Below are 21,800 nucleotides of genomic sequence, written 5' to 3'. Positions count from 1 at the left end.
ACGCTGCTGAACTAGATTTTTTCTCGTTATGTTTTAATATTTGATGCAATGTAACATTTCAGTTGTCAATTATACGTAGTCTTTGAATGTGAAATATGTATGTGCATTATTTTTCCTTTTCTATATGCTATATATGCTACACTGAGCGTAAATATATATATACTTATTTGTTGCTATTTATGTTAAAGATATATGATTATTGATGTAAATTTATGTTAAATCACACTGTACAATCACAGCTAGCTCACCCCTTTTCTGTTGCCGTCTGTAACTGCGAGTCAGAAGATGCTGGACTGATGTTAACCACCAACTTTATTTTTTTCTCTTCTTAACATAAATACAGTAAGCCTCATGTGTGACGTCAACTATTTTATTCTATTTATTATATTTCAAGCGTTTTGCTTTTTATCTTTACCAGGGCTTATAGCGAGTATCGTTTATGAGAAAATTGAAATATCACATAGGACTAATAAAAATAAGGATATTTAATATAGAAATAGATCCATATGTCCATTTGCTATATTCAGTACTTCAGTGCCCTTGCATTAATGCATTAATAATCCACCTCAAGAACCACAGTGAGTGAAACTAAACATGCTTTTCATCGCAGTAAAAATAATAAAAAAAATCTTCTACCCAATGTTGCTTTTGTCATCGATTTAAACGCGTTTAGATTTGTCATTGGTTTACCCTTTGATTCCAACCAATGAGCACAAATGCGATGATTCGCGTAGTCCTGACGTCATATCCGATTTAAGCGCAGGCGCGCGGAATGTTATGCTTGTCGAAAATAAACCGTCAATATTTTTTACTTTGACAATTAAATAATAAAAAAAAAAGTTTAGGGCTTTTAGGATAGGAAAGAAAGAATACGTGTGACGTCAGGAGAAACACAGGTAAAGAAACTTGAGCTTAATCGATATCCGGACTAAAAGATTCAGTCCCGTGGTCGGTAAACGTTCAGGAGTAACTAGTTTACCTATAACAAGCTAACACTGATAGTAACATTGAGCTGTGCTTGCATTGTATAGCTACGGTTTTCTCGGGTTCTTTCTCGCTATTCAAAGCTGTAAATAACTTGATGTCAACAACACTTTGTCCCTCAGAAGAGGACTTACTGGTGAATATGAATGTGAATCATTTTCAGTGACTCCATTCCTCAGAGAGGGCCCTAAAATCCCCGTCCTTTTTTTCTGCCAGCGTTGACCGACACCGGGGGATTTTCTTTCATCATGTCCCAGACCAACACATCTTTGCTGGATGAGGTGGTGCAGTGGAGTCAGGAAACCTGTCGCCAGGAGATCAAGTCTGTCCTGCCTAAACTGACAATATCCTCCCGCACCGCATTTAATGATTCACCGTCTTATCCAAATAGGAATGTTGTGAAACGCTTTGAGTCACATAGTTTCGTGTCAGGATTTGGCTTGTGTACCCCTCTTTACCGTAATTCCCACGACTGTTGGAGTGTCAAATGCACCCCAACATTTGTTAACCCGGACAGCAGTTGAACTGCAGACCGTTTACCTTGTCTGTGACAGTGTTTGTCTAACCAACTGAGTAATGTTGACCTGTAAAATAAATTCACAATACACTGCATCACCACACAATGAAATTATTAGACATGCTTTCAACACATGAATTCATATTTTAAATAATGATTTCCACATTTAATTGTCTATTTATTTTACGAATGATTGACATCAGCTTTTTCTACAGACTGATGCTATGGCTTTTGATAATTTCAACATTTATGCTATTTTTAACTGTAGTGATTTTTTTTCAATCTGCATTTACAACATTATTTAAATTCTTAAATATATAAGTATATATTTATTATTTTTTTAATAGAATGGTGACACTTTTGACACATAATAGAATTGTGGTATAAAAACAAAGTGCAATAAAGAGCTTTTTCTTGACTGTTTCTACTCTTTGCATTATGAGGCAGCTACCTGGAATGATCGTCTACGTGAGTAATTATTCTTTTTATTAATTATTAAACATCACTGTGAATTTATTTTCTTAGCAATCCTCTCGTGAACCATCTCTAACGTACAAAAATCACACAGGTATACTGAAGATAATTACAGAGATGTTCTTGCCACACATTGGTTTGTCAGAACTGGAAGAGGAGTGTTTTTCCAAGATCCTACCAAAGGTGAATGAGTTTATGTTGTGGATTTTTATTTCAGAACCAATTTTAGAAATTTTATGTAAAGTATCAACAGACATGCCACTACATTTTGTAAAATTAATGTTACTAAATAGTACATATGCTATATTACCATTTTAGGTTTCACATTTAATTGTTGAGTAAACTCCCACTACGTTGCCTTAAAATATTGGTATTGCATTTATTTCAGAAATGTTTTTTTATGCAAAATTAGAAGTGAGCTTTCTTGTGCTTTTTAAGGGCATGCTGGCCTGTGAACATGGGGAATTATGGCTGTCAACCACAACTTCTAACTTAAGAATAAAGGATGATTACTTGATATCTTTCAGCTGCCATGTTTAAATATGTCTGTAATTCTTGCCCTAGGGAGAAAAAGTATTCCATAATATTTCCTTGCGGTATTAGACTGTGTTGTGGGTACTTGTTGATGCCTGATTTACCAATTTATTAACAAGTCTTCTGAAAAAATGTAACAATTTGGCTCCCTTTGTCTTACACGAATGTGTGCAGGCAGCAGCAATGTTCGACAACATGATGAAAGAAATTATGAATCAAGTTGGCGAGCTTTCAAGTCAAAACACTGAACTGTGTACTTTTCTAAGGAACATTCTACAGGTAAGCATACAAAGTGAGATTAGAAAGAGTATTATATCCTCATGAAAAGTCTTTCTGACCTTCAGGATCTGGCCTACAGATTCCAACTCATTTTGAAGAAGAAATTATAAGATGGTTCCAAATTAAACATCAAAGATTAACTCTCTAATCTGGATGAATTTTTTTAAATATTTTTTTATTAGTCCCAGAAAAATCTATCAAAGTACATCATGCATTTAATGTTCAAAATTGGCAGAGGCTCTTAGTTTTAATGCATTTACAGAATGCGTGTTCAGATCATGGCAAAATTTGTATTTGATTCTAATCTTTGGCTAATTATTTGGTTCATTTCTTATTACTAACTTTTCCTCTAGCTCATGCTTGACTAAGATTTTGTCTCTTTCAGGCAATGGTGCAGTTAATCGATGCACTTTCCATTTGTGTGCGCCATGTTGCCTCATTTGAAGAAGGTCTTTGTTTGGATGCCATCCGTTCGCTACCGACTTGCATCCTAAAAGTCCTGAGAGAAACATTTCAACACTGCAAGGTTTGTTTTTTAGTTTGGATCCCATGAAGAAAGAAGGAAACAGAGTGTTTTTTCTACCTTCTGGGAAAGAATTAAAGAAAGCCTTCTCTTGATAATTTGCAAGTAATAAAGCCAAAACCAACAGCAGTATAAATTGAGCTTCTATTCCAACATTCCAACTTTAACTCCTCTTCCTGGAGTTAATTTTGGGAAGGAGGTAAAAGTAGAGAAGCTTAAACTTTTATACTCTGAGCTTGAATGAGACCAATCAATAGTTTTTTTTAGCAAACTTATACCATCTGACTCAATTTCTATGCGTTGAAAGGTATGTAAATGTGCTATGTTTACCTTTATTACATGTTTAGTGCATATTTTTATTACTTTTGGTAACTGTTTTTGTTTTCTTCAAATAACTAATGTAATCATTAAGTATAAAAATGTGTTCAACACCATGCTGTCTGTGTTTCTGTCCACAGGATAGTGAGATAGTTTATTGTGGCCGTCTGTCTCTGGTGGCCGATCTGCTGCAAGGACTTTTCAAGGAGGCATATTCCCTGCAAAAGAGTCTGCTGGAGGTCCTGGATAGGATCTCTCTGGACAGTAGCGCCTCAGATGAGGAGGTTTCTGACATTGTTACAGGTGTGTTTACGTGTGTGTATGGAAGTATGCATCCTTCTGTCTTTCATTGCAACACTGGTCACTGTGAAATTGTTGACTTTATTGTATCAGGGTATTTTTTATGCAGTTTGAAACTCACTAAGCATGTCAATGTTTTACAGTGATTCACAGCCTTCTCGATATCTGCTCCATTATCTCTAACCTTGACATTGCACTGCATGCAAACACGTGGAAGTTCCTCATTAAGTAAGTCCGTTTTTGTTCTTTTATTCTGTAAGCATGTTTTGTTGATCTATCTTGAGCTTTTTTTTTTCTTTACATCGTGTCCCATAACAGACACGTTTTTTATTGGAATTGGTTGTGATATACCAACACAAAGTAGTGTTTATTCGTGAAGTGGAAGGAAAAGAATACCTGGTTTTGAAAGTATTTACAGTTACAAGTCTTCTCTGGAGATTGACATTTTTACCCACTCTTCTTTGCAAAACAGGAGCTCAGTTTTCAAGTCTTGCCACAAATTGTCGATTGGATTTTGGTTAGATCTCTGGTTGGGCCATTTTAGTACATGAATATTCTTCGAATCACATTGAATCACTGGCTGTATGTTTAGGGTTGTTGTCCAGCTGGAAGGTTAGCAGCTGATCCAGTTTTAACTCTGCAGCATTTCATTGTCTTCTCCTTGTTGCTCTGTTAAAGGTTAGATTTGTGGTGTTTTCTATTAACAGACAAATTCCCACCACACATTTTAGATGTTTAATTGTTAAATAATTTGAAAACCATTTACCATTTTCGCTTGACTAGAAATGTATCTTCCACTTTGTACTGGTCTATCAACTAAAATCCCAATAAAATTGTGTGGTTTGTGGTTGTATTGTGACAAAATGTGAAAATATTTAAGCATTATAGATATTTTTGCAGGATAATGGAGCTAACTTAATCCAGATTTAGACATATGTCATAGTTATATGTTTGAAATAATTTTGTTCAGACAGAGCCTGAAGTACCAGTCGTTGGTGGAGGAACAGCTGCACCATGGCGACATCGTCAACAGCTTGTCTGACAACTTGTTGGCTTCCTTACAGAGCTGTGTGGAGACGGCTGAACAGATAAAGCTGGCAGGTTTACAGGTTAGAAAGATCTAATTATTTATTTTAAAGTATCTCAAACCTCTGGCTTATTAATGTACTTTGGCCCTGTTGCAGGAGACTGTTCAAAGTCCGGAATACAAACTTTTCCAGAAAACTGCAAAAATGTGCAGATTCTTTGCTAACACTTTGGTTCATTACATAAAGGTACTGAAACCTTCTTTGTAACATTTTGTAACGTGTTGCTGTCTTGATTTTAGGTATTACCAACTTTTCTTTCAACCTTCTTCTCTTAACAGGAATTTAAATATTTTCTGACAAAAAAATCCAGCTGCTTTCACCAACTCTACCTCCAGATATTCAGGTACAAATGTTAGCTTAAAAAGTGAGATTTAACTTTTAAACATTTGTTCTGTGATTCCTGGCATACTTCTGATTATGATGAGCTTGGTGTCTTTCAGTAAGTCTCCTCCAAGTTTGTGTGCTCCGTTGCTGCCCACAGCTCTGGCTGGGGAGCTAAGTGCATCAGCTCTGGTTCCTATGGATGCTTTCCTGCTTCAGCTGTTGCCTCTGAGGCCCTTTGCTGAAGTTGTGCTGCAGCCAGACGTGTGTGAGTTTACATTTTAAAAAGTGTCCATTAAGTTCCCTTTGTAAGGCGTCCATGTTTTCTTACAGTTGTTAAATATTTGTGAATCAACTTTTTAAATCTATTGAATTATTCTCATTACTGGTACGACATGATTTTTTTTCCTTCTAAAATTAATAGTCAATTCCTCTGTTTTCTCTACATTTAGCTATAAATGGAGTCACAGCAGCAGATAAATAAATAGCTGACCTTCCTTCTGTAGGCCATTTCATTTTCCTGATAAAGATAACATTTTAGAAGGTAAAAAGCTGCTACAGTGATCAAGTCATGAAGAAACTGCAACTAAGTTGTTTCAAAGCCGAAACAGCAGACGTCGGTTATGAGCTACCTTTTCAATAAAACTTTGCTTCTGAGATGGAAACAGTAATTTTTTTGTCCAGGATAGACTGTTTATTGTTTGGAGTCTGTATTTGCTATGAACCCAAAACAAAAATATACTAACATTCTCACAACTTCCTGCCTGCAGGGTTGAGCTCTGAGCATGAGCTTCCACATTTTCTCATGCTGGTGAATATTTTGGGCCAGCTGCTCAGCCAACCAGAGGAAGTGATGGAGCTTTGGTACTCTGGAAGTCAGTTTCCAGAAGACACACCAAGGTGATCGGGATTTCTTCAGAGTTTTTGTTTATCTAATACTCTATGGGTCCCTGATAATTTGTTTTTATTTCACTTTTGCCATATTACTTTAAAGTCTACTCTAATGTATGTTAGCAGTCATTCTATTATTTTATTGTGATTTCTCAGATTGTATTATATGTATATTTAATCTTTCAAACTGAGAATAAAGTCTTTGTCAGTACAGTGAGCTTGTATAAAACAGATGATTCATTATCAGGTTAAAGTAAAGCAGGTTTATGTTGACCGAGTATCAAAACATTTTCCTTTGTTCTTTCTCCCTTTCTAGGCTTCCTCTCTACCAGGCTATCTTTATTAGCTTCCGACAATGCTACACTGAACGTAAAGTACCAGTTCGGTTGCCAGGGGTGATGCTGAAGGGTCAGGCCCAGGTCGAAGTCACTCTGCACCAACACATCTGTGTACAGCTCTGTGCCAGTGTGGCTGTGCTCCCTCCAGTCTTCTTTCCTGTACTAGTAAGGCCTGCATGCTCAACCACTTACACACCAAGTTAACAATTATGAATATAATTAAAACATTTATAGCACAAATGTGCCACAACTCAGACCAGACTGGAGAAACTAACATTGGTTTGTCAATGAAGCTTGAAAATTAAACTTCCTTCTCATATTAGCAACAACCATCATGAATTCAGAATCAGCAAATGACAGTGTGGCCTAGAACCTCCAGATCCGACCCACAGAGTATTATTGACTTAATCAAAATACCCATGTTCTATGTAGGATTTAGGAGGGTTCAATTCTCACTTTTTGCATTGTACGACTTTGAAATCAGTTTGAATGTCCTGTTAATTACAAATCAAATCAAACAAAAAGTGGAACCAAGTTATCATTTATTTAATCTAAAAAAGGTGCAAAAATATTCTGAGATTTTTTTTTAATTGTGACAAGTTTTATTCTTTGGAAAAGTCTTTAAATCATATAAGGGGTAACCACAAAATAAGTATTTTACTGCTGGAGGAAAATACATTTGAGCTTAAATCTTGACTTGCATGAAGTCTGTCTATTTGTAAGAATTCTGGTTCTGAAATGGAGTCTTTGGTTGAGGTTAGTTTCCACCCAAGTATTTAGTTTGGCAAGCAAAAAACTGCCTTTGTTTTCATGCAGGTGTTCCCCTCATTCAAGACAAGCTATTCTTTCACTTTCATTCTGATATGTCCGTTAAATATTCTTGTTTTTTTAATTGCCTCCCTGTGGTGCTTTGTGGTTTTTGGTTATCGCTGATCTGATTTCCCTTGTTCTTCTATTTCCCATCCTTAGGAACGTTGTTTGATGGAGGCCGTGCTGCAGGCTGATACTCCAACAGCTTTGTTGGCAGTAGATGTGTGGTGCTTTACAGCACGGTTAGTGCAATGAATATGCCTTTTATTTTAAATTAAAGTTCTGAAAATTGCACTTAAAATGAGGTCTCCACTTTTTCTACTCATTACAACGAAGTAATGAGTAGTTAAACTATTTGCAGATTGAAAATAGCTTATATTTGACCCATTTACCAACAGGATATTATTTCAGAATCTTTCTTTTGCAAGCTTGAACTGTGAACTCAAAGTGATGAAAGATGGTATATTATAATATCTTAAAATCTTATAATAATTGTTATAGCACCTACACATACCAGGAGAGTCACAATAGGCTGCATTAATACATTTCCAGGACTTTGCTAAAGTTATATTTTTCAGCTTAATTTGCAAAGAAGTAAATGCATATCCCTCACCATTTGTTTAACTTGCTTAACTCTGTCTGCAAGTAAGCATTTTTAACATTAGTGACTGTTTAATTCAACTTATTCTTTCAGATACGGAACAGCAGAACTTTGCCTACATCATGTCCTGCTTATTGCTCAGCTGGTGGGTAAAACCAGAAGACATGTACTGTGTTGACACAAGTATTGAAACGCTTGCCTGTATCCACACATGATCTTTAATAACATCCCAGAGGTAATATATACTGTAATACCTGTTGCAGCTTTTCTGGGAATACTTTCCAGAACTTTGACAAGTACTTTTATCTAAGTATTCTTCCACAGCACATCTGTGAGGTCATATATATCCTGGAGGACCAGGCCTTCAGCACAGTTTCCACTCAAACTCATCTTGTGCAGCTAGTCAAGTTCTCCCAAACACATTTCCCTCCTCTATGACAGGTTTAATCAGGAAACTGTTGTCCCCAAATTGTTAACATTAGGAGTTTCTATCACTGGGACTAAAGGGAAAAGACAATCCTATGAAGAAAAACACCTTGTGCAGTGCAGTCATTCAAGTACCATGTCCCTGGCAACCATCTAAACCACGCTCATCAAGTAGAGCAGCATGATATGACCCTGTAATGTTATCTACTGTAGTCCAGTTCCGGTTTGTGTGACACTTATCACAAACCGGATATCAAGGTTTGCCTGCAGCTGCTTGAACTTGGTGATCCATTCCATGAGCTGTTCTGTGGACATATTGAGATAATTTGAATTTCCTGATGTTTGGAGGTCTGTAGATACTGTCTCCAGGCAGTGACTTCACAGATGTTTTTAAGAGCAGACTGCATGCCACGACACTGGATTTCATAAATTTATTTTTGTATGAAAATTAGGAGAACACCTGAATTTGGTGATTTGGAGGTTTAGTTCAGTGTCTATTAAAGGGTAATTCTACTGTCTTTGCTGGATGTGAGCTTTCACTCTCCTAACTCTCCATTAGGCAAGGCAAGGCAACTTTATTTATATAGCACCTTTCAGCCAAAGACAATTCAAAGTGCTTGTACAAAAAAGTTAAAAACAACATACAAGAAGATAATAATAATAAAATTAAATTAAAAATCAAGCAGATTAAAAATAAACAAAATAAACATTAGAATTTTGAATATAGTTAAAAAAAACAAAAATTTAAGAATAGGCAACGTCAAATAAGAAGGTTTTTACCTCTTGTCTGTTTTTTTTTCATCCTCTAGGTGAAAGCATGCAATTCTGAGTGCTACCAGTTGTTACACCTGGGATTGCTACTGAGACGTATGGTTTTCCTCATGACCCCAAGCCACCAGGTAAGAGTCATTAAGATCAGAAATGCAAAATGGTTAGGTTATCAGAAAGAACCCTAAGGCGGGGCTGTGGAATTTTTAACTTACTGGTCAGTCCAGCCCTTTGGCTATGTAAAAAGAGGAATAGTTTGGAAAAGGAGGAAATTGTTGGACAATCAATAATTTTGAGGATAAAGCTTTGTTTTGATGCTCTGCTGTTTGTTGTCAAAGCAGCTAGTATCTCAGGACAGTAAATGAGGGCACTCTTGAATCTGGTTTCTGTCACAAATTTACCTTCAGCTTACTTTGCCAACAACAATGTAACTTCATATGTGAACAAACTTTCAGAGATTTTTAAAATGTAAAACAACCAGGGTTTCTACATTGTTAAGAGTATGGAAAATATAGAATTTGTTTCAGCTTTTGTAAGTGTGGACAAGTGTGTACGGAGTTGCATAAGAAATAACAGGGTGATTATAGGTGATAATAGTCTGAAAAATATTTTTATGTTTTGTATTGTTTTGAATCAGTTCCTCTGGATCATTGTCATGATTTCTGAAGTAAAATAAATTCATAGAATAGATCAAGCGTCAAGGTAATATTTTGAGATCATAAGTATTTAGTTATAACAAAATATCGTCTTGTTAACTAAAGAAAATGAGACAATTGAACAGTCATCTTGAGAACACAAATCTGAGACATAGTTAAAAAATCTTTACAGAAAAAAAACCTTTGACATTAAAAATGGATCTTTGAAGATTTCCGTTTCCTCACAGACAGTTGTAGAAATCGGAATCGGAAGGTAAGGCTTTTTAAAGATCGGCGATTGACCAGAAATCTGCAATTGGTGCAGCCTGTTGGTTTTAAATTGTTTTACTTTCCCAGTTGACAGATTTTGGACATTTTAGGGAAAAGAAAATGTCCTAAAAACAAAAATGCCAGGATCATCTCTTCTGTTAAAGAGATGACGTAAATAAATCTCATATTCTGGATTCTTCTTCAAAGCCTTAACTCACCGTGTTTATTATTAGAACCAATGATCTTAAGAATTATTTTTCCAGTTGGAGTTGGTGGCAGAGTTCTCACCATCAAAGGTGGAAAATCTTCCCGTGTGGCATCACGTCCTCGTCAGAGCTCTTTCTCAGGATGTCCGTCTTCGTGTGGAGACAGAAATCATTGCCCTGATGCAAAGGACTCTAATGGAGTGGGAGGACGGAGGATACAAACTGGGACAAGTGGACAAAGTGGTGAGGACAGTCTTGGATATTTGAGGTTTACCAATATTTCAAGACATTTTTGCTTCTGTGCATCAAAACTGATATGGGAACATTGGTTGGGCTCAAGGGTAAGATACGCCTCTTTTCGAGATTAAAGACGGCTGACTTAGTCAAACATTTGGCATCTTCTGTGATTGTTTACTTTAGTGCTCTCCATGGAAATCATTCAGACATCTGTTCTGTTTTAAGTGAGTTAAGGACAGATTCACAATTATCTACTTACTTACAACATGAATATATCACATTTAGTGTCAAACTTTATTTGAAATACTAGTAGACTGTTTACCTCACACTTTGACAACTGGATTGTTGCCTAGCAGCTGTCATTCAGGGTTGTTTTCTACCCTGAATGACCTTCAGGGTAGAAAGCAATACAGTGGAACAGGGTGGAAAACTGATATTAAAAATGAATTATTTCTTCATACAATGTCTGTGTTGGTGCCAGAACGCAGCGCTGGGGTCGCTCCTCTCTCTGCTTCGAGGGCATCCTTCTCCTGAGGAACAGTGTTCATTGTCTGTATTGAGGATGATTACACAGCTGTGGTCACGAATGAATCCCAGTCAGGTGACAAAAGCACACAAATGTACACACACTAAATTAGTGAAACAATTGAAGAATTATTTCTGTGTAACTTGTCTTAAAACAGTTGCAGACCCACCTTGTGCTCCAGGATACTTTGAAACTGCTCTTGTCAGCAACAACTGTTATTGTAAAGAACATTAAACCTGAAACCATTTCTCAGGTAATGTTTTTTTTTTTTTTTTTTTTACACATTAAGGGTATAAAAATGTACATGATATTTCTGTTGACAGCTCATTGTTATTTTAGGGTCTGTTGTGTCTGGAAGCTGTAGTTTCTCAGAAATGTCCAGATTATTTACTGCTGGCTGCTTTGGGGTTTCTCTCCTCCCTGGGAAAGATCTTTTTTCCTGAAGACTGCCAGGTAAAAAAGTACAGATGCATCTTAATAAATTATAATGTCTTCAAAAAGTTAATTTATTTCACTAACTTTATTAAAAATTTTAAACTTTTTAAAGGCTTAATTAAAATAGTACATTATTTATATTTTAATTTCAATACAATTAAAAAAAGTTTTTAAAAAAACCTGAGTGTAGGCCTACTGAAAAGTACAGTAGTACACATGTTTACCTCATATCCTTATTTACAACGATTTAAGCAAACCTGTCTAACTATACAACACCATGTTAGAGACTTAAAACTGTATTTTTAACATATTTTGGTCTCACAGGGCCAGATCCTTCCTAGATTGAGCGGTGTGTTTGGAGCCCTTCTGGCTGACAAGTCTTGGCTGCTACATCAGCACGCCCTGGAGGCCTTTTCTTACTTTGCAGGGGTACCACATAAACTTCACCATTGTACATTTGTTTTTCAAATGATCAGTTGTGGCCAACTGTTTGGAGATTGACAGAAATCTTTTTTTTTTTTTTTTTTTTTGGAAACTTCTTTGGCAACTTGCATTAATTGTATGTTGCTCTGTAAAGTGATTAGATGAAAACAGTTAACTGCAAAGTTATAAAGTTGCAGAGTGTTTTAGTTCTGCCACACAGTGACCTGATAACATACTTGCAATGAACTCAGGGGAAAGTGTTGACAAGGGAAGAGCAGCTGTCGTCATTGGTTTGCATCAGATGTGCTTCACGGGGAAGGATGTTGCTTCAAAACAGATCGCAACCAAATAAACCCTTCAAGGCAAGGTTCAGCTGCTCTGATCAAAGCTTCAAGGCACTTAAGAGAGTCCTGTAAGCGCCAGAATCATCACCTACAGAGCTTTGAATTGCATGGTGTGCAATGTTTCTGGATGCATTGTGAGGTGTAAACATCTGGAATCTAGCCTTGTTTTACAAAGAGGAGCAAAGAAGCTATTTCTTTCCGAGAACAACAAGTTGAGACTGACTTCTGCATGAAGCAACAAGATCGGAGTTGTTTTGCCTGTTGACTACATTTTTAGACTGTTAAGGACATCTGGAAAAAGGATTTTCTGGACACTTTGTGTCACATCGACAGTGAAACATCCTAAGTGCATTCCCTCTTTCAGATGAATTGTCTCATTCACAGTTTTGTCCAAAAACTGCCATCTTTAAGGAAAGTGTCAAAACTTCCTCCTGAAGCAATGTGTTGATGAATGATGCACCATCATGTCTCAGGGCAAAAGTGATAACTAAGTGGCTGGTATGAAAACAATGACATTTTGAGTGATTGTTTTTCCTAACATTAAACAGTTAGATTAAACAGTTCCTAACATGAACTGTTTAATCTAGACCACAACACCATGAAAACAATTTGGCTAAACAACAACACAATAGTTTTCCGAAAAACAAAATCTGTCATTCACTAAACTTTTGGCCATGACTGTAGGTGCTTCAGCCTGACTTTAACATATTATCTCCCTGTGGTGCTCAAGAATACAAACCATGAAGAGGTCATTTCCCAGAGTTTGTGTGTGGAAGAAACAAAGACCAAAGTGATCAATTACCTAAGCAAGGTTGGTGATAAACATTCAATGAGAATGTATTGAGATTAAACGAGATTATTGAGATTAAAACAGGTTGTCGTCGATATTGTATGTTTTTAATTTATTTTTTGTAGACGGTGAATCTACTGGAAGATGTGGAGTCACGGCTAACGAGGCTGAAACTGGAGAAAGTGGTGATCGAGCAACACAATAAGAAACTGGAGAGCAAAGAAAGTGGCTCTGACAAACAGGCTTCTGACACTGAAGCCATCACAGACTCTGAGGTTAGCAGCATCATTGAGCTCAGATTTATGGCATCTCTCTAAATGTGCACAGTCTTGTAATTGGTGGCAGACTGAGGCAACCTGCTTTTAAACTAAAAACTGATTACTAAGAACTAATTTAACATAAATTGGCAATCTATTCCTGTCTTGCTTAGTAACTTAAGCAAGTTAAATTTAACTTTGGCAACTTGTGTTGGATTTATTTTTGTTGTGATTTGAGTAAATTTTTTTTCTGCATTTCTTTTCAAACCTTTTGCCTTTTATGAAGTAGCCTATGCTACAAATATACCAATTAATATGTTTTAGTCAACTATTAGAACGTGTGTTTTTCAAGCCAGATTAAATATACACTCTCCTGAATGAGCTAGTAATAGATAGCGTAACGTTATCCACCACTCCTCCTGGACTTTCGCTCTGTTTTTAATACCTGCAGAGACTCCCTACTGCTGCTTGAATTAATACCTTCCCACTTCTATGAGGTGCATGAACTGTCAGAATCCACAGAAATCAATCTCAGCTCAGGCCTGTGTCCTGAATCCACTTCTGTTTTCACGATGGGCTCATAACCGCTCAGCTTAACATCCAGCCTTTTATATGATGAAATTTGAAAATGACGGCAGTAGTGGGGTCTAACTCATAGCGATGGGGACTGGTGTAAAGGTATCGACCATCTTAATTGATGCAGGGGAAATTAAAGAATTCCTTATTAATTTTAGGACAAGTCGTCGCGTTCTTCCTGTCATGTTAACTGCCATGGCAGCCATGGAACTTGGACTTGACATGAAGTGTAATAGTTCCTACATGAGGATAAAGTCCCGCCATAAGTTTTTTTCTTCCTTCTCATTTTGTCCTTAGGACTTGTTCTTGCATTAATCATTATTTACAGTGTGGTGAGTCGAATGTGCCTTATTTTATGGTAATATATTTTAGTGTGCCAGCGATGAATTCCTTCCGACAGAGCAGTTTCCTGTCCCAGATATGGCGCCTTAAAGTTTGGTAATAACACCCTAATTACTTAAGCAGAGGTACAATATATGGAATCAATTACAAGTATTGCTGTTCTTAACTAAATAAAATCTAAGCCCTCTGATGGGAAATCTGATCATCTTTTAAGACTTATGACCCTACATAAACCCTGCTGTCACATAAAAACAGGCATGGTAAAAGAAGAAAATGTTGGACTGGTATTTTCATGCTTGTATAAAAAGGTAACCAAAAGCTAAATTTTACTGCTCTGTTTATTTCATTAGTCCATACTTCAACAAAATCTCTTAATCTGTAACTAGCTTACATTTCCCTGGATTGCTTCCATTATTTTGCTTTAAGCATGAGAGGGAAATAAATAACAGTGAGTTAACTTTTCTTTCCCTGTAATTTCCTCCCTCTTAGCCAAGCCCAAAGAGAGCTCGACAGGAGACAAATGCAGAGGAGTACGACCGCCACATCCAGACGGCTCAGAACTCTTTAAAAGCCCTTCATGCTCTCGTGGAGAGTAAAGCCAACACGACAGCACCACCTCCAACGTGGCTGAAAGCCAAACTTCAGCAACTGATGACCCTCATAAGAGAAATCACTTCAGTCAGACACACAACCTAGCATTTTCTCATTTTAAAACCCCTCAAGACTTATTGTACAGTGAATTGGATCTGTGCCAAGTTTTAGTTTATTTTGCTGTGTTTGATGCCGTTTATTAAATCTATTTAAATACTGAGCATTTGCAATTGATCCTATCAGCCATATTTTTTCTTATTGGTTCTGTTACATAACGTAAAGAAAAACATTTTTTGCAGCAAAATGTTTATTTCACCACCAACCAAAAAGCTCAAATAAATAGATTTTCTATTTCACATTCATTCAAAGTGCAAGCCTTTAAGAAATCAACCTTTGTCCCGCTAAAAATGTATCTTGAGCTTGATGCTAATAGTTGATTTGGCACATAAAAAAGCAAACGAAAGCAATGACATTTACCTCGTTAGGATCTTTAACCATTATTGAGGTGATTAATGTCAACTGGCAAACAATTACAAATGGCTTCTTCTGTCCATGTCTAGCACCACCCGGCTGCCCATGTATCACCACGTTTCCATAATAAACAGAAATAATAGATTTAGGTTCTCCTTGATCAGACTGCATCATTTTATGAGAAGCTTCTTCCAGCTTTGTGGGATAGTGGAACTCCAGATGTGATGCATGGATTAAAGGTTTCCAGTGGTTGAGTGTTTTGGAGATTGAGTTTTGTATCAGTCGTCATCACCAGGCATTCTCACCCTCCCAGTTGAGGTCATCTCCATCCCCCCAGCCATCTGCTTCAGCCTTAAAAACAGACCAACACAGGAACAAGTGAAACATCTTTATTAAAAAGGTACATTTGAAAGTCACAGAAACTTGTTTCAGACATAAAACCCCCATTCTTTGGGCATAAATTATCAAGCAGAATGAAGACTTTCAATTGTGCAAGTTAATTAGTTGTGACAGCCAAACATAATTAATCTAGTGACCCACACACATTTGATCATTAACTGAATTGATTTTTCCAATTATAAATACAACTTTAAAATAATAAGTCTCTATATAATGATTCATCTACCATAAATGGATTCAATAACAATTGAAAAACCCACCTCAGATGGGTTAGCTGCTGCAAACTTGGCAGTGAGTGTTACAGTATCAATGGATGAGCCCGTCTCAAGAGTTTTATCTGAAAAGACCGCTGACGTTCCTGCGACATGCACACTTCTCTCCTCTAGAGGCAGCAGAGCGGTTGAAGATAACTTGATGTCCGGCACCATGTCTGCAAACAAATCCAGTTCTGGGTCTTTCTCTACCTTCTTTTTCACCTTAATAGTGAACTCCTCCCCCAGACCTCCTGTCCTGTCGCTCTTCATTGGCACTGTTGATTTGGGTACTGGGGCTGATGGTCTTAGTGGTTTCTGGAAATCCTTTTGACTCCAGTCATTGTCCCATGAAGAAGTATCCTTGGCCTGTGTCGACTGATAGAGCGCCGAGGTCAGCTTTAGGGGTTTAGAGGATTTCAGTGTCGACGGTTCAGGAATCGGATTAGCGCATGTAGTGGTGCTCCCTCTGGAAAGTGTCAGAATCAGTGAATCTGCAGAAGGAGCTGTAGGGGAGAGATCCAACGTCGGCTCAGGGTCCTCAAAGTCATCCCAAGGCTCCTCCTCTGCATTTTCATTTGGGAGTCTGCTGCTAATAGCATTAGCTCCCTCTGATGCCTTAATGTGGATGTGGACAGACTGCGCATTTCTACTTTCTCCCACATCGTTTTCAGTCCAGTCAGGCCAGTCCTCCACAGGGCCCTCTAGCCTGTTAGCCTGCTCCGAACCGAGGAACACTTCCTGTCTATTATTATCCTCATGAAAGCCGTTTAAGGTTAAAGGCATTTTTCGGCTTTTATCTGGAAAACACAGCAAAGAGGCCACACTGAATTTCAGCTACAATAAAGTCGACACCCAACTTAAACAGCATGAAGGTCTTACCAGATGATGGCGGAATCACCCTCGGCTTCTCTTGTGTGCCTGTCAAGTTTCCCATGTGGCTGAGGACCGAGCCTTTGGTCTCTGATGGTTTGGGGAGCATATTCAGGAATTTGGAGGGTTGAACCATCTGAGAGTTTGAGCTTCCAACTATGTGAACAGGAGAAGCTAAGGAAGACAAGTAAAATGTCATTAGTGCTAGTGCATGCTGTCAGTAAAACCTGTTTCTCCCCTCTATATGCTAATAAGCAAACATTATTTGACACTTGTTTACACATTTTAAAATGGATTAAATCAATCTGAATAATCCTTTTGGATATTAAACATGGAGTCCAACAATAGGTGCATCAGCTTTTATCTCAATGAGGAGTTCCTTACTTTCAGGTGTGACCTCTGCAGACTTGGTAAAACTTGGAGTTGTGCGTTTAAAGATCTTGCTTCTGTCTCCACCAACAACCACGTGAGCTCCCAGTAAAGGCACCAACGCAGCAAGACTTTGCAGCGTCATGGCAACCAGAGAGTCATTGGTGTCTCTCATGCCCAACAAAACCTGTAGCCAGTAAAAAAGAAAAAGTGGAGACTAAATTTATATAAAACAGTTTATAAAGCACTAGGTTGCATCCACACGGAAATGGCAATAATTGGATTTATAAGAATGCTTAAAAATAGAAGTTGATCGAAGAAATGCAGACAAAACGTTCAGAAATATGAAAATAAGGTTGACTGAAAGAAATAAAGGTACGGATAACTTCTCCAGAAGTGTAAGAATGAGAGAAATGTCTTGACCTGAGCAAGAGTCTTAAATTTGAAAAAAAAAATTAATTAATGGTTTTAACACTTGCATTCGTCATTCTATGGATGGAAAAATTGTTTTAAAAATAACACTCAGGATTTTGAAGGAAAACAAAATGTGTATATTTTTAATGGCCCTGAATCACAAAGAAGGATATGGCCATGTTGTCCAAATTGTATTAACTGTTTTTTATTTTCAAAATTGTAATTAAAACGGATGCTACTTTACACCTTGACACCTGTATGTGTTCAGTAATAACACAGAACTGAGCTTTTACCTGAGGTAGAATCTGATTTTTTAGTTCATCGTGGGAAAAGAATTCGGCGTAGATGTGGATGTGAGTCAAGAGCACAATCCGAATGTGCTCTTCGTTTATTTCGTAGAGTTTAAGCAGCTGAGGAATCACATGTTTCTGATGAAGGGACACAGACAGCAGACAATCCTCACTGCCGTCACCTTGACTGGAATCTGTCCACAAAGGTGAAATTATGAGTTTTTAGTCATATTTTTACTTGTTTAAACATATCTTTGTCAAGTTACTTGACATATTCTTGATAAAATGCCATAGTACCCTTTTTTGGTCTTAACAGATGAGGGAGGAAGCTCTTGACGGCCATGGGTTCTGCAAAAACAAGGGAGTGGAGAAGTTTGGGGACAAGGCGTGAAGCAATCAGCTCTTCAGGAAGGTTCTGGACACGGTCAAGGAGAAACCTGAAATATAAAAAAAATATGTAAAAAGTCACCAAAGACAATTCAGACGACATTATAATTTACAATCCCTTTTCAAAGTATTCAGACTCCTAAAACGGTTTAAACATTTGTCCCCTTGCAAGTAAACACTTTAATGCATTTTATTGGATTGTATGTGATGGACGAAAGTTGAAAGTCTTAAGAATGTAATATTTATATTCAGCCCCATTTACTCTTGCAGCTTACAGTATGTGGTTATAACATGACAAATGTACAATATTTTACGGGATATCAATAAACGCATTGCAAATTATGAGTACACCTAATATTAGATTTAAGCAAAACAAATTATTACTTAAAAAATTCATTTTTTTCCTCTTCAGTCTTCAGCGTGAGGGTCTTCAGAAAATTCATCACTTCCAGAAAGTCATTCCTATTCACAGGAAAAAACACATTTAAAAACGATGTGTTTAAAATCAAAGTTTTGTCAGTTTAGAACGCTGCAAATGCAAGTGAAAGAAATGCACAAAAACCTGAAGAAGCTGTGATTGAGCAAGGTGCTGAGTGGAGGTCGAGCCAGGGGGTCAGAGTTCAGCAGGCCTGCCTGCAGGGTTTTTGTCAGACTGTCAGAGAGCTCTTGTGACACTAGAAAGAACACAGAAAAGAAGAGCAGAGTAAGTAAATGAAGTGAAATTTCACAATTTGCAACCAGATTTTTATCAAGTCATCTCCACTCACCATAGTCATTCAGCAGAGGGAGCAGAGCCTCCACCATTGTACCAAACGAGTAACAGTCCCGAGCGTGAGCATGGTTGTCTGGAAGGATTTTAAAGTCTTCCGCCTGTTAACAATGTCTTTTTTTTTAATGAAAATGTAGGAGGGAGAACTTTTTCACATTTCTGTAATAAAGTCAAACCCACTGACCTGCTCTTCAGGAGGAACACAGGAGGCCTCTCTAGCACTCTGAATGCTATCTAGAAACTGACACAGAAATAAGTCAAATGAACTGATCCGTTGAAAACTGAGTTTCCAGAACTTCTTTACTCTTTTAACATGCATGAGAAAATTCACCCAAATAATATTTGATAACAATGAATTTGCTACTATTCCATCTTCTACCTCTGGAGTTGCTTCAGAGAACTTGCACACAGTCTCCATCCCTCCCAGCTTCCAGTGGCCGTCTTCACTGACGAACACAGAGGAAACGCAGACGTTGTTGTGGCTCGATTTACCCTGAAGAACGAGAAGCATCCAAGTTTTAACACAAGAGAGGCAAACAGAAAATGTCCACCCGGGTTGCTGGCAACAGAAGCAAATGGATCCTCGTCTTGCTCACCCTCTCGTGCAGAAAGATGAGTGCCTGCAGGACGTCGTAGATGCCGGCGCAGATTTCCTCCGGGGACAGGCTGTCTAACAGCAGCTCCAGCGGCTGGACGTGTTCCGTTACGAGATGGATGCCGCCGTCCTGCACCGAGCAGGACAGGAAGCGCAGCAGACACGGGTGCCTCAGCGTCTTTAGATGCTGCAGTACGTGAAAAGTGGGTTAATTAGTTGTGCACTTAAATTAATTCTGTTGCATTTGTTTTGTGTCTGTAAAATATGCATTTCAAATGCTTAATATTTTATGAATACAACTTAAAGCATCAGACGTTCACAGGCTCTTCAAAGCAGTCAAACCAAAGCCTATTTCATTAAGAGGACATTGTGTTTTTAAACACAGTTCGTTAAGGAAATAAGTCAATATTTCTTTGCTTTGGAGTTGCAAAGTCGTGTGAACCTCTAGGAGAAACAGCGAACAGGAAGGTAAATTTGCAAAAACTTTGAGAGCTTCCTGTTCAAGGACACATTTCAATGTTTTTATCCCTGAGCCACTAAGATATCACTTCTGTAATAAAACATAGTACTCTATTATATTATTATTAATCACCAAATCATTCTTGGTTCGTTGCTCAGGGTTGGTTTCTCCATGTTTGCGTCTTTCCTGCTACATGACACAAGGCCACTGCTCAAAGCTATGTGCACAGAAATACTTAAATCTGTCTGCTGCCAACCATCTCCTATAGTGCCAACGTGTCCAACTCTTGTCCTTAAGAGCCAGTGTGCTGTGTAATTTGGATTCTCTCCAAGTTGAACACATCTGAATAAAATAAATGGTTTATTATCAGGCTGCTGCAAAACAGAATGGCAAACTGAACAAGTTATTTAGTTGTCTCAAGGGACACACCTGTACATGCAGGGCACTGAGTCTTAAGAACCTGAAATTGGACATACCAGCTTGAGTTGAACCGTCTACAAGAAATACCCCTCCGACTCTTTATGTCATTTCTTGGCTATGAATTGCTCTCCACTAGTGAGCTAATTATCAATTTGGGTCCAGCCTTTCTAACCTGATATGCTCTTTAAATATTAAGTATTGAAAATACCACTTGTTTCATTACATATAATCTTGGTGGACAAAAGAAGAAGGATTTGAGGCAAACTCCTATTTAAGTAACCATTCTGCTCTTCCACCATTATCAAAATGAAAGTGATAACAACCTCGTTCAAACAATGGTCACTTAAGAAATGCTAGCAGGTCATTTAGTAGCAGGGATAAAATAATGTACAAATGAGTTTTGTGATTATCCTCTGTTACCACCTAGATGCAAATTGCTGTCATGAAAGGTCATCAGAAATGAAGACTTGTTTTAATCTCAAACTTGTGTATTAGACAGTTTCACAAAAGATTGCTTAGTCTTTGAGAGACTTCTACATTAAATAAAAACATGTCTGTAGATGATATTACCTTTTTAAATTGATTGAGGAGGCAAAATCTACATTGCCACACTGGACGAAATTATCTTGCAGACTAATCAATGATAACTTATTATAGGAATCAGGAGTAAAAAAAAAAAAATGTAGTAAGTGCAAATACTCCACAGCTCCAGAGAAAGGCCTTTATACGAGTTCACCTTAGCAGCTTTGTTGACTTTGTCTTCATTGTCCCGCTTGTGAACAAACACAGACGCAGGCTTCCCGTCCTGGAGAACCGCCGAGTACATGGTGGGTCCGGAGGGCAGGGTCAGCAGCGGCTCCTCCAGCAGAGTGCAACCCCGCGCCGCGCTGCTCTCTGCACCCATGGCCGCTTGTCTTCCTGCCGAACACGGGGAAACGAACCGGTGTGACTCCTTGTCTCTTACACACGTACACGTGAACACCTGTTTGAGGGTGAGGCGGACATACCTGAGATCCTGGACTGGACGGACCAGCAGCCGCTCCGTGCTCAGTTAGCAGCTGCTGCTACTGCTCTCGCCTCGCTGGCTAACCCAGCAGCGCTAGCCAGCTTGTCGGCCGCTCTTTCTCGTCCAAACCGTCATTTTAAATCACAGGTTACTGCTAATTCAGACAAATGCATTAACAAAATATTAGAACGCTAAGAAACATGCATAACTCCTGTTTATCGTTCGACTCTAAACCTTCCAGCTATTACTGCGATGCTGTAAACAGTGGTTCTTCCGGGAACGACTAAACCAT

General features: G+C 38.0%; 2 protein-coding genes across 5 annotated transcripts; one reads left to right on the top strand and one right to left on the bottom strand.

Moving 5' to 3' along the window:
* Positions 1-735: 735 nt before the first annotated feature.
* Positions 736-15,024, top strand: firrm (fignl1 interacting regulator of recombination and mitosis). Of its 3 annotated transcripts, none has more exons than XM_032572224.1 (25): positions 736-896; positions 1,201-1,328; positions 1,930-1,969; positions 2,070-2,158; positions 2,684-2,788; positions 3,174-3,314; positions 3,770-3,932; positions 4,073-4,157; positions 4,900-5,038; positions 5,114-5,203; positions 5,296-5,360; positions 5,458-5,606; positions 6,109-6,238; positions 6,546-6,732; positions 7,537-7,619; positions 8,072-8,123; positions 9,214-9,303; positions 10,341-10,526; positions 11,002-11,121; positions 11,204-11,299; positions 11,386-11,499; positions 11,806-11,910; positions 12,979-13,059; positions 13,164-13,313; positions 14,703-15,024. In XM_032572224.1, the coding sequence occupies exons 2-25, from the start codon at positions 1,233-1,235 to the stop codon at positions 14,907-14,909; spliced, it is 2,763 nt and encodes a 920-aa protein (XP_032428115.1). In that variant the 5' UTR covers positions 736-896; positions 1,201-1,232; the 3' UTR covers positions 14,910-15,024. The 3 variants fall into 3 exon arrangements, with proteins under 3 accessions (XP_032428115.1, XP_032428114.1, XP_032428112.1); XM_032572223.1 differs by having other exon boundaries at positions 1,148-1,328; XM_032572221.1 differs by having other exon boundaries at positions 736-1,120.
* A 68-nt stretch (positions 15,025-15,092) lies between these two features.
* Positions 15,093-21,800, bottom strand: scyl3 (SCY1-like, kinase-like 3). Of its 2 annotated transcripts, none has more exons than XM_032572225.1 (14): positions 21,510-21,800; positions 21,239-21,420; positions 19,624-19,809; positions 19,407-19,520; positions 19,212-19,268; positions 19,026-19,128; positions 18,821-18,932; positions 18,643-18,720; positions 18,169-18,308; positions 17,875-18,065; positions 17,183-17,354; positions 16,808-16,972; positions 15,935-16,725; positions 15,093-15,626 (listed from the first exon to the last, which is right to left on the bottom strand). In XM_032572225.1, the coding sequence occupies exons 2-14, from the start codon at positions 21,404-21,406 to the stop codon at positions 15,564-15,566; spliced, it is 2,340 nt and encodes a 779-aa protein (XP_032428116.1). In that variant the 5' UTR covers positions 21,407-21,420; positions 21,510-21,800; the 3' UTR covers positions 15,093-15,563. The 2 variants fall into 2 exon arrangements, with proteins under 2 accessions (XP_032428116.1, XP_032428117.1); XM_032572226.1 differs by having other exon boundaries at positions 21,239-21,416.

The sequence above is a fragment of the Xiphophorus hellerii genome, chromosome 9 (genome assembly GCF_003331165.1).
Source record: "Xiphophorus hellerii strain 12219 chromosome 9, Xiphophorus_hellerii-4.1, whole genome shotgun sequence".
Taxonomy (NCBI): domain Eukaryota; kingdom Metazoa; phylum Chordata; class Actinopteri; order Cyprinodontiformes; family Poeciliidae; genus Xiphophorus; species Xiphophorus hellerii.
This window is presented reverse-complemented; position numbering and strand designations above follow the sequence as displayed.